The 13,406-nt window shown below is 40.9% G+C and overlaps 1 protein-coding gene across 1 annotated transcript in view; it reads right to left on the bottom strand.

Annotated features, from left to right (window-relative positions):
• Nucleotides 1–13,406, bottom strand: part of MINDY4 (MINDY lysine 48 deubiquitinase 4) — a 77,883-nt gene that overhangs the window by 52,725 nt on the left and 11,752 nt on the right. Inside the window, exons 6-8 of the mRNA XM_084206681.1 lie at nt 2,212–2,270; nt 1,766–1,875; nt 665–781 (exon numbers count right to left, since the gene is read on the bottom strand). Coding sequence (XP_084062807.1) covers nt 665–781; nt 1,766–1,875; nt 2,212–2,270 — 286 coding nt within the window. The remainder of the gene's footprint in view (nt 1–664; nt 782–1,765; nt 1,876–2,211; nt 2,271–13,406) is intronic.

The following is a 13,406-nucleotide window of genomic DNA, read 5'->3' as shown; positions in this document are numbered from 1 at the left end:
GATGTGTCCCCCCGCTGGACATTCCAGATGTGTCCCCCCACTGGACATTCCAGATGTGTCCCCCTGCCAGATGTTGCCAGGGAATTGATGAAAACCTCACTGTAGGGAAGAGCTGGGATCTTGTGGCTGCAGGAGAGGGGAGCCCACCAGCAGTGCCAGGGTGCCTGCAAGGTGTTTGTTCCTTTCATTTTAGGAATGAACCCCATCACCTAACCCCAGTTTCTTCAGGAAGTAAAAATCTCCACGTGATTTTCCAGGCAACTCTTGCTACATCTCATTCTGAGTCAGATCAAGCTGCATCTTTAATTTGTTTGGCCCCACATATCATTTTTCTCTTACACTCCACCCTTGATTAATGCTCTTTGATTCTTTTACCACCACTAGCTTTCAGCTGCAGTGGCTCCTCCTCCTCCCTGTGAATAATTCCCCATCACACACACAAACACAAACAATTGCACACTTTCTGCAGCTTTTTTCACATTTTCATCCATCCATCTCAAGTCCCCCATCATGACTTGACAAGGTGACAACATCCACTGGTGACCAGAGTTTAAAGGAGGAGAAAAGTCATTAGAAAACTAATTTTTTTCACTGCTGAAACACACAGCCTTTGTAAAGTCAGTGTAAAAAGCAAAGATCAGTGTTAGGAAGGAATTTACAGTACCTTTTTCTGCACAATGCCATATTTTAGCTGTGGGATATTGTTAAATGTAAAACTCTGGATTTTCCATTCTTCACTGAAGCAACAAAGACTGGAGCCAAACAGAAGATTTTTTAATTCCTATAAAAGAAAGGAAAAATAATCTTATTTTTAAAACAAACCCAAAACACTGTAATTTGTAGAAAAGAAAGGAGGAGTGTGGAAGGGTAATGACTAACTATACAACCATCCTCTTCTGTTTTATCCATACTGTAAATAGCAACACCCCAATGAAAAGGAGCAATATTTTCCTTTTCCTGCCATATTCCTTCCACTCATAATGCTGGGAGCTGCTCAGCACTGGAAAATATTTATGTCTAATGTCTGGGGCACAGTTTCCCATGAAAGCATCCCAGTGCACTGCCTGAAATTTAACAGCTGGAAGAGCAACCAATGGGGACATGAGGGAGAAAAGGACCCTCTACAAGAGAAATGTTAATTATATGTTTGATTTCTGTATTTCAGGTGGCACAAATCCAGACCTTGGCCCTGAACAACTGCAGACCAGGGCCAGCAATAGCCACACTAAATAAATGGCATTCATGCTAGAGCAGAGCTCAGGAAACTAAAAAAAACAACTACTCAGGGCTGGTAGAGTTACTCCAAGCTCACTGATCTAGAAGTGAAATTGGAAAACACCCTCATTATTTGGTCTGGGATTTTTTTCTACTCTGTCTGAATGGGAAGGGAAAGTATTTAATAATTTCATCTCTGCTCAAAATAGGGGAGATAAGAAAGGCAGAAACAGTGAGAGGGGAATAATAAACCACTGCCAGTTGAAAGGACTGGAGAATAACCACATGAGTAACTGACCAGGGGCATTAAAGAAATAATACAAGCTTAGTTAATTAAAGCTATTATCTGTGCTTCAAGTGGGCTGATGCATGAGGGTATTTTTCTGAATTTAGGCATCCCTACATTACTCTGTCACCTGGACAAGGAATATACTCAGGAATACAGCACATGTTCAAAAATACAACTCAGAGCAACCCACTGCAGCTTTGGCTAAGGAAACTCAAATAACAACCCCACAAATCTGTTTATATTTACCATAACTACTCTTACTTTTGCAAGAGAAATATCAATTGCCTTTGATACTATTTGAAGCATAGAGAGTGTTGAAAGGTCTGGGGTCTTATTGACTTCTCCAGTTGTCTCTTCATCTTCAACATCAACTGAAAGAAAAAAAAATAAATTCAAATGTTGGATGGAAAGAATTGTTTTCCCCAGCACACTCAGTGCTAGGGGCTCATCAACATCAAAATTAACATTTATTGTCTTTATAAAAAGGAAAATAGTTTTGGCCAGAAAGGGCAGATAAAAATACACGAGCCAGCCTTTGTTTGATTATTTCTTAATGATTTGTCTATTTAGAAGTTTATAGCAAATGCAATTGCTCTAAATCAACTAAGAGTTACAAAAGAAGCCACTCCTATGTATTTATGTGGCCACAGCTGCTCTGAACAATACAAAAGATGGCAAAAGCCAAACTGAAACTTGACATAACTTACCCAATTCTAGGGCTTCTTTTGTCTGGTCTTCTTTACAGCCAGTGGATGTTGGAGACCTCCTATGTGAAAATTAATCAAGAAATTAATGACAAAATGTTAATTTTAAATGACAAAAGGTGTTTGAATAAACAATAGGAAATAGGGAGCATTTCCACACAAGGATATAACTTTTAATATAACTTTTACATGTGTGTGTTCATATATATATATATATATATATATATATATAAAAAACAAATACATGGTCTAAGAAATAAATGGTTTTTGAGAAAAGCCTTTTTCAGTGGAAGAAAGCTGCACTCCAGGAGTTTATCAGGAAAAGCAGCCAGCACAGAGCAATACCCTGTGTTTGATTTGGGATTTCAGTCCTGTTCCAGCATCAATCTCATTTCATTTGTGTGATATGACAGATCAGGTCATAAAATAAAATTTAAATCCCTGACAGGGTTCAGGGTAAGATTCAAATTAGTCTTTAAACTACTTGAAATATCCAAATAATAAAAGTGGGAATAGGTCTTAGACTGGCTCCTTTACCAGGGTACATTTTTAATCCATTAAGAGGGATCAGTTGTTCAACTCCTCTTGTGATTTAATTGTATATTACACAATTAATAGCTTAAAATTCTTATAAATAACTGCTAAAAGGATTAAGCATTTAAACTTGGCTGTGAAGTCAGAGCTGAAATAAAACATTTGATTTTTGGAGACCAAAGGGGTTTGATTCTTCCAGTTGAAATCACACCAAAACAAATTCAGAATCAAGGAAAACTTTCGAAAAACCTTTTCTAAAAAAAAATTTTTTTTTTCCAAAAAAGCATTACTGTATCATTGGCTTTTGCTTTGGAAAAAAAGGAATTGCACTGACAATCCTTTCAAAAATAGAATGGAATAGTTTCCTCAGCAACATTCTTTGTAGGCACGATATTACAGCAACAACTGCTGTCATGTCACATACTTTCCATGAGCTTAATTTCCTTTTCAGAGAATGAAATAATAAAACCAGAACACAGACATATCACACTCAGGATTTGCCCAGTTTAAAGGCATTTTGGCAGCTTTCTCACAGATAGTATTTGATACTATAAGAACAGAAACACTTCTCTTTTAAGCTATAAATAAGTTAAAGGATGGAGGCAATGAAATGTGGGTGGCCCTGATTCAGGCCAGACAGAATGGAAATGAATCACCCACATTCTAGGAATTTCAGGTAAAAATAAATGGGAGGCCCAGCAGGTCAATAAAAATAAGAGGACTGAGAGCAAATTTGTGTAGTGGCATAAGCAGCCCTGAGCTCCCACTGAGTATTCCTGTATTTTTATGTGATACAGAATTGAATAGAGTTGATTGTGGGGTATTTTACAACACAGTCAGATCTCCCCTTGGTGTTTCCTGACATGAATTTCAGCTGAGATTCCCTTCCCATAGCTGCTTGCAACTATTTCCCTCTCTCCTGGTCAAGGAAAGGGTCTTAATGACAATAAATTCACCAATAAAATACTTTTCAGCCAAGTCACGTCCCTCAGGCATAACCAAAAGCCACATTTTTGTCTTGTCTGAGATTGCAAACTATTCTCTCTTCTTTCCTAGTGCTTCTTCCCAGTCAATCCATTTCCATCTAATCTTGCAAGAGTTTTTAACACCTTCCAAGGCCAGGTTGGACAGGGCTTGGATCAAGCTGTTCTAGCAGGAGGTGTCCCTGTCCATGGCAGGATGATCTTTAAGATCTTTAAGGTCCTTTCCAACAAAACCATTCTGTGATTTTGTGATTCTGTGATCCTGACACTTAATGCAGCACTTCAGTTCCCATTTCTAAATGAAAATACAGCCCCCCCCACAGTACAATTCCCATGTAGCTCTCCTGGCACCAGTGTTTGTAGTGTTAGTTCTGTCTGGAAAGTCTAAAAGAGGTTGGTTCTACACCCATTCCAGGAAGAACCAAGCCCGGGATGCAAAGTGCTCGGAATTCTCAAGGCTGAGAATTCCCATCAAGCTGAGGAAAGCACTGACACCCAAGATTAATGCTGGGTGTTTTCTGCTTAAGTGGGGTATTTTTGCAGGTGGAGGCTCCCCTCCTTGAGGGGAACTCGTGTTTCTCAAAACAGCCAGGACATTTATTGCAATTTCCATTTCAGCAGAGGGCTTCTGTTCCAGGAAAATTTATTGTAGGTGTAAAACCAATTGGTTGGAACACTTAGGGAAGGGGGAAGTCATCCATCATGGCAGGAAAATGGGACAGGAAGAAAATATGTTTCATTCTAAACATACTATACAGTACTTTCTCTAAATATTTGAACATTCCTCTCTGGCCTCCAAGCATTGTAGGAAAATGGATTTACAGAGAAGAGCTGAACTCGCAGAGAGGGAGCCCCTTGGCACAATAATGGATGTGCATTCCACCATTTCCTATTTACACCAACACTCACAAGAGGTCAAATAAACAAAGGGGCCTAAAAATTAAATATCAGTGGCTTTAAGGTGGTGGTGAAACCCATTTTCATTGCCAGATTACAACAGCTTTTCTACTGGATACAGAATAGGCAGATATATCTGATATTCTTGGAATTGTGAGTAAAATCTGCAGAGTAGATAATTAAAAAATTATCCCTCCATTGCTGTTTGCAAGAGGGTAAAAAAGGCCATTCTGTGTGGTGCAGCTTATCTCTGCTTTGGGGCACAATTATAAAATCAGAATTATTAAAAGAACTTGTAAAGATGCAAAGGACATGATCACAATCAATGCCAGGCAATATTTTTCGACAGGAAAAAGGTCTTGTCATGAGGATTTAATATAAATTCTATCCTGTTGGCAAGGCACGTTGACAAAGGTAACAGAGGCTCATCCACCTAATTTCCCCTAATTTCCTTTTCAGTGAAGACCTGCATCTGATTTGATTTGAACATTTGCAATATGAAAAATTAACTGGTGAACAGATGACAGATAGATTTGTGAACACTGACAGATATAAAACAGGTAAATAAGAAACTTGGCATTGAAAGGGTAATTTCTAATAGAGGTGGTCACTTCTGATAGAAATAGATTCCCTCACACATGAATTTGCATTTGTCCTGCTGAATTTTACTAACTGTGACAATGTGAAATCTTTGTTGGGAAGGTTTGTATATAAAATAAGAATTACTACAACCACAGGTTGAGCTACAAGGTGGTTTGAAGTGCCTGATAAGTTTGGCTCACCTGAACACAAAGCTCATCCATAGGTTGTGAATAAATAGTTATCTCCAGCTACAAAATCAAAATTAGAATAAAAATGGAGCTGCTTTGTTCCTACTGTTCTCCACCAGAGATTTTGGAGTGTGAAATTCCCACTGGAATTTCAAAGCTCAGTGTGAACTCACCATTATGTTCAGCACCTCTAAACTGCTGTCAGCAAAATAAACAGGAATCAGTAAAATTTAAAAAAGAAGGAGATAAAACTCCACTAAATAAAAATGCACAGCACCCACAAGACACTACATAAAGCATAGAAAAGGGCTCCCAGATTTTGGCACTAAATCAATTCACATCACTGGAGATGAATCCACCCTCTGCTCTGTTCACCATCCATAAAGTGGTTTGGGCCTTCAACTCTCAGGCCATTTAATTTTTAATGATGTGGAATATTTGTGGTCTTCCATTTCCTGTCAGAAACCTCAGATTTTTAACAGTCCAAACCATTGTAACAATATAAATTATCTTCCTGAAAACTAGTACCAACTGTTAAACTGGGAGATAAAAGCTTACACTGAGGATGGGGTACTCTCTTACCTTATCATAAAAAAAAAGGTGAATTCAAAAAACAGGTTACTGGAGAGCCCACAGAGATATTACCTCCTGGTAAAGTAATCTTAGGGGTAAATAGGGGTAAAAAAACTTCCTTGTGCTACCTGCACACAAATGATTTTTTTTAAGAAGCAATAATTCCACAGAGTTGTGGAATAGTTTGAGTTGGAACACACCTCCATGGTCCTCTAATGCAAATTCTCAACTGACTGACTGCATTTCAGGCAACAGGCTGGACCTCTCCAGATTTACCTCCTTTCCAAAAATAAAGAAATGATACAGAAGCCATTTGTCATTTCCAGTAATTGCAAAGTGCCTCTTCCTATGGAGTGCTGGAAAAATACCAAAAGGGCAAATGGCAGCCCCACAGATGTTACACCATGGGCTCTGCTGCCATAAATCCATTGGCACCACACTAAAGCCACAATAGTTTATAACTTTATTTTAGGCCCTTTTTTCCGGTCCAAGCATTATGTTACAAAAGGTGTTACACAACTCCGGGCACTTGAAGGTTTTCACTCCTGATTTGGCAACCACAACCTCTCTTTTCATCCATGGGTGAGTTAAATCCATATTCCCCATGGATGAGGCAGTTTTGTTTGACAGACATTCCTCTGCTGCCAGCTGGATGAGTCAAAGCCAGGCTGAGCCCTGGAGCAAGGGACCAGGACCCCTCCAGGAGGGTTTGGTTCCTCTCTCCAGGAAGGTGTGGCTGCACTGTTCTCACCGTGTTTCCTGCCTCCAAAACCAGCCCAGAGCACTGGAGATGATGCAAAGTGTGGCCTGAGTGAAAATGCAGAGACCCCAGACAAAGGTGGAAGGAAATGTGCCAATGTAATTCACTTCTAGGCTGCTCCAGCACTGTTCTCACTGTGTTTCCTGCCCCATGCAAAGTGGGGCTAAAGGATAACACAGAGATGCCAGACAAAGGTGGAAGGAAATGTGACACCCTAATTTACTCCTGGGCTGTTCTCACTGTGTTTCCTGCCTCCAAAGCCACTCCAGAGATGATGCAGAGTGTGGCCTGAAGGACAATACAGAGACCCCAGGCCGAGGTGGGAGGAAATGTGGCAACCTGATTTACTCCTGGGCTGTTCCAGCACTGTTCTCACCGTGTTTCCTGCCTCCAAACCCACTCCAAGCACTGGAGATGATGCAAAGTGTGGCAGAAGGATAACACAGAGACCCCAAACAAAGGCAGAAGGAAATGTGCCAATATAATTTACTCCTGGGTTGCTCCAGCACTGTTCTCACTGTGTTTCCTGCCTCCAAAACCCAATCCAGGCACTGGAGATGATGCAAAGTGTGGCTGAAGACCCCAGACAGAGGTGGAAGGAAATATGCCAATGTGATTTAATCCCGTGTGGCATTCACATTCTCTGAAAAAATCCCTTCACCCAGGATTTTTCTCCTGGGAAGCTGAGAAGCCTCAGAGAAAAGGAAAACAATTCTTATCTCATTTGCTTCTCCTGTGTTGTGCTCATGTGGAATGTGTTTGGAGATTGTTCACCCACAGGTGATTGTTCCATTGCATTCTGCTGGGAGTTGTTTTCACTCTTAGGCCAATCAGGGCCAGGCTGTGTTGGGACTCTGGAAAGAGTCAGGAGTTTTCATTATTATCTTTTTAGCATTCTGTAAATATCCTTTCTGTATCCTTTAGTATAGTTTAGTATAGCCTTCTTTAATATAATAAAGTATTAAAAAGTGACAAATGAACTTTCTGAGAACATGGAGTCAGATTCATCATTCCTGCCATCCTCGAGGCATTCCCAGCAAACACAATACTCCTGGGCTGCTCCAGCACTGTTCTCACCGTGTTTCCTGCCTCCAAACCCACCCCAAAGCACTGGAGATGATGCAAAGTGGGGCTGAAGGACAATGCAGAGACCGCAGACAAAGGTGGAAGGAAATGCATCAAAGTAATTTACTCCTGGGCTGCTCCAGCCAGACTCTGACTCAACTCCCACTTTCTAGAAACACCACCCCAGCCCAATGCATCCTCTTCCTCTGACAGTGGGAAAATTTGAGTTGATTCCTCAGGCATTGCTCACACACACACTGAGAATCCTGGAATAATCTGGGGCGTTCTGGGTGGTTTTGAACGAGATCACGTCCGAAATGACCTGACTGTGGGAGCTCAGCCCTCATTCCACAGAATTGGCTATCCAGGTGGTGAGGACTTTTAGGAACTGCTCAACGCCTCCCAGGATCAAAACTTCGTTACTCACCAAATTGCCAGTGAGTAATGACAAGTGCCAGCCCATCCCACACACTGATTTTGTGAGTAACACTGAAATATTGCAGCCCACCAGGCAAACAACACAGAATATTCCTAGAAAACCTACTTTCACACCGAAATTCACAGTATGAAAGACTGAAGCCAAGCAAATCTGCTGGGTAAATAATGTACATTACATAACTTAGCTGGAACTGTTTTTCCTTTCAGTTGGAAGTTCAATTTTATTTTTAAAAAATAGCATTAAAGCTGGAATGTTAATTAGTATTCTTTATGAAATGAGACATTCATATCTTAACCTTCAACAGGCATTGAATTCTCCTGTTTCACTGTGTCAAGAAATTATCAGCGCAGTCCAGAAATCTCCTGGGCTGCTTGTGCTCTGCTTTGTTGCTCACACTGACTGAGGGAACACCAAATCCTGCTCAGGACTTGCTCAAAAACTCATGGCCAATGTTCTCTGCCAATCTCCTAATGCAGATCAGCCCAGATTGTGGCTGGGGATGATGCAGGATAAAAAGATAGGAGAGGATATTTACAGTTTTAGGCACTCAACCATCTATAACTGACAGGTATTGGCTCAGTCCTCACATGGAAAATAAGCTTTTTTATTCCTGTTAATGACAGAGAGCATGAATATCAATCCTTTAAGGACCATAAGACTTTTAAAATAATATTTGGGAAGGAATATTATATCCTTATATTTATACAATAATATTTTGAAAGTGTCAGATATCTAAAAGAATAAAAAACCAAAACAGCTAAACAACCCTGAATATATTTTTAAAGGATTTAAGGAATTTGTTTAAAGATCTGTATTTTTTTTCCTCTAGGGATTTCCTATTTCTATGAATAAGTTTCCAGGGCCCTTTTTTGTGGAATTTATGAAAGAGAAAAAAGCAGAATTCTCACTAACACAATGGGTTCACCTGTACTGTGATTTTATAATGCTGAGGATCAGGCCAGGAGCAGAAGGTGGCAGTTCTTGCCCGGTTATCTGAGAGTCACAGTGTGACAATGCCAGAGACACCCCTAAATACATGGGGAAAATATAAAACAAATCAGTAAATCCTAAGAGAAAAACAACAGCAAAAGTTCAGAGCAGCAAAGATAAAAATATTTAGCAGACAGTACAAGCTTCAGACAAAAAATGCCTAAAGGAACATGAAAAATATTTAGAGTATTTTAACAGAGGTGAATATGTAGCAAGAAAAAGAAACAGCAGTCAAAAAAATCAACTTCAGCTATGGATAACAGGGCAAAAAATAGCAAATAGAAAGTGAATATAGCAAAAAAAAATCATTATAATAGGAACTGCTAAAAAGTAAATGTACTATCTGGGGAGAGGGGTCACCTGAATCATTTAAGACTGGAGAAGACAAAACCTGGAAAAAGTATTACAGCAAATATAAAAATACATAGCAGTGATTAATCTGCCTTAGAAAGAAATGACCCTAAAGGTTCTTTTCCATCCATAATTTCTAAGACTCTATGAAATATGAGAAACGTTCCACTTGGTGTCTGTGGCAATTCCCTAACCCAACCCTTTTCGTGTTAGAACACAGGGCAATGCTAGGAAAAGGCTTCTTACCAACAGGGAGGGAAATTGTGGGGATGGGAAGCCCTGAACAGTGCCCAGCTGTGGTGAACTCAGCAGAGAGACCATGGCAGGAGGAGAAACCCTGGCTCTGAGCTCACTGGCACTTTCCTGGAGCCACAGTGCATGGGAGAGGCTCAGCTTTGGGTTGGAAATTATGCTTTGTGCAGGCTGACCTAGAGCAGAGGCTGGGCAGAGCTAAAGAATAAAGCAGGGATTTATCCAAAGGATCTCCTCCATGGATGCACCTTGGGCAGCACCAGAGCCCAGCCAGGGCTGCACCCAAGATGAACCAAAATGGCCCCAAAATGCCCGGCCGGGCACGGGGTCTCTCCCTGGGATCAGCTCTGCTCCATTTGCACCTTGCAGTTCATTGTCCCATCCCAGCTTTAGCCCCTGCAGTCCCACCCTGCTTGTTTTTCTCTCTCCAGCCCACGGGGTTTGTGCTCCTGGCCTGAGATTTGGCTCATTTGTCCTTGGTGCCCAGCTGGAGCAGGAATTGTTTTGTCTCCCTGCTCTGTGCACAGAGCTCACCATGCCCTGATGTGAGCCCAGACCCACACATTAAAGCAGCACAGAGTCTGAAAAATATAAAAACTAAAACCTGAAGCATCAGAAAAGGCACCTGAATCCAACTTCCACAGGCATACAGCAGTGCCTGGTGCCTGGAATCCCCCTCTGCCCTGGCAGAATGCTGCAGCAGAGCAGCAGCACAGCCAGGCTGCAGCCAGCACTGGTGGCCAGGCACAATCAGGTAATTGTAATCCAGGGGAGTGTTTACAATGGAAGGATGAGTGCAGAATCAATTATCCTCCCTGCTCCTGGAGCTGCAGACATCCCTGCCTCTGGACAATGGGATTCACTGCTGCATCCCCCTGCTCACTAATGGCAGCAGGAAATCTTTATTTTGACGTCATGATACTCCCAGTTCTTTGTGCCTTTCTGATTCTGAGCCATTCCCTTGGAGTTCCTAGGAAATATCTTTAACTTCAGGTCCTTTTGTTCCCTTGGTCCAGTTTTACCCTTTTTTTTTTTTTATTTCAGTGCTCTGATTTTAATTTTATGCTGTTTTTCCTGGAGCTGGGGGAGGGAAGTTGGTTGGCTTTGTATGTGAAAACCAGAATTTCAAGTATCACATGTTCTTCTTTGTAACTACCAGAACAGAAATGGAGCTGTACTGATCAAATCTGCCCCTCTAACTCAGCAGAAGTTGGGTGCACCCCACTGCAGAACTGCCTGCTCAGATTTACTCATCCAAAAATTACCCAGCTGACAACTGAAGGGTTTCCACAGCACCACCACACTTTGCACTGACAGACTTAATGGAAAATTAGGAAAACACTTCAGGGGCTGCAGGAGCAACAACTGCAGCACGCCTCTTTAGTCAAGACAAAAGAACTGTTTCTCAACTGCTCTGAAGTGGGTTTTTCTTGCTTTTCCCCAATTTTGTTTGCTCAAGCTGTGAAATGGGGCAATCTTGACCTTCTAACCCCACGTAACCTTCCCAAAAAGTCATTATTCATCGTGGCTTTGTTTCTGGAAAAGCAATAGAAAGTCTTTAATGCAAGGACAGTCATCAGCTTCAACACCCATTTATTTCTTAATAATTTCTAAAGATCATGAATTCCATTCCACTCATTCTTTACTCTGTGTGCTGAGGTTAATGATAAATATTCCCCTCCAGTAGGGGATTCAGCACCAAGGAGAATCACAGGATGATTTAGAGGTCACCTGGCCCAATCGTACCTCAGAGATTAAAGGAAGCAGAGAACATTTCCTTGCTGCCATTCCAGGTTCTACCCAGGATAAAAGACTCAGGAAAGTCTTTATTAATTTGCTCCCTGTGACCTGAGTTATGTTCCCTCAATATCATCTCTCCCAAGTTCCTATGAATCTCAAGAAACCACAGACACAGCAATTTTTAGGGGGAATCTTGGACTGGGTACTTTTAAATTTAGGGTTTTAGTCCCTTCAAAATCTCTTAAAAAAAAAAAAAAAAAGGTAGTGAATAATCCACATTTCACTTGGCCTTGCATACAACTGAGAGGAAGAGACTCAACAAAAAAAGGGAATATTCCTTTGAAAATGAACAATAAACAAGAGCATCAAAATGACCTGAAAGTGGTTTCAAATTCTCCACTGAAGTGGAACTGAGACATAAATGTCATTTTTATTTGTTAAGTTAAATAAAATTGCTGAGAAGGAGCATGGAGGAATTACTGACATATTTCTGTATAAATGTGTGTGCACTGCTTGCACAACATCACCACGTCCCAGCATTTAAAGCCTGGCTCCAAATAAGATGGAAACTCCCTTTTTCCATGGAATCACATGGAAAAGACAAGAGGCCATGGGTACAAATCACTCCTGGGGAGATTCCAACTGGGCACAAGTGGAAAACTTTTCAAGAGAACAATCAGCCATTGGAACCATCCCCCAAGGAAAAGAGCTGAATTCCCAAATCCTGGTCACTTTTAAGATTTGGTATAAAGGGTGCTGGGTCACCTTGTCTAGACTGTGCCTCTGCCAAGGAAGGTTGGACCAGGTGATGCTTGAGGTCCCTTCCAGACTGGTGCTGTGGGATTCTCTGAATTGAGAAATTCAACTGGCTGCTTGCTGCTTACAGCTGAGGATAAATGAAGATTTGCTGCCACCTATATGTTGCTTTTCTCACGGATTAATTAAAAACAAAAATTCTAAAATAAAACCCACCTGTAGAATCTGGGTAGGTATGCAAACTCTACAGCATAATATATTTTTTTTTATTAAATAACCCTTCATGACTTGGCAAAAAATACAATCATGGCAATAAAGAGCCATCATTGATCCCTGTGATTTCTTTCATTAAAAGGTGTGAGTCAAAATGCTGTGGATCTGCCTTTCCCTAGGATATTTTATGGCCAGGTATTCTTTTGAAGCTTGGCAGTAGTTTAACTTCCAATTTTTTTCTCATATGTTTGCCTTCAGCTTGCATGCTGTTACAGCACTTTTGGCATGGGAGAAAAGAGAATCAAAAAGTAAAGTAAATGAAAGGAAAAATAAGATTTGTCTTTAGTTTTCTATAGGAAACAAAACCAGAATTGCAGATGCTGTGTATGAGCCAGCTGTGGTTAATCCTACAGAGGTTTTCAGCTGCTAATCTAAATACTTAGATTAGGATTTAGTAACAGAGAATGGAAGAGGATCCAGACAAATACCTGCTGTACTTACACTGTAATTTTTCACTGTATTACCACTGTAATTTTTCATTTTTTAAACCGCTCAATCACTTTAACCAAAACCTGCAGGATTTGGCTGAAGGGAAATAAAAGTTTTGCAAGAGCCAGGCCTGATATTGTGGGTATTTATTTGGAGTCTCTATTCCTCCCCCTGACCTCCAGGAGTGCCAGCAGCCCTGCTGGGTCCTGCGGGTGCTTCCAGGAGCTCGGAGCTCAGCAGGGACCAAATGCTCTGCTGTGGTGTTGTGAGGTCCCCAGGGTGAGGTGAGAGATGAGAATCTGACTCCATGCTTCACAAGGCTGATTTATTATTTTAGGATATTATATTAAAAGAAATTATATACTAAAACTATGCTAAAGAAAGAG

This window comes from Fringilla coelebs (assembly GCF_963513975.1).
Source record: "Fringilla coelebs genome assembly, chromosome: 1".
Lineage (NCBI taxonomy): Eukaryota > Metazoa > Chordata > Aves > Passeriformes > Fringillidae > Fringilla > Fringilla coelebs.
Note: the sequence above shows the minus strand (reverse complement) of the source record. Positions and strands in the feature narration are given on the sequence as shown.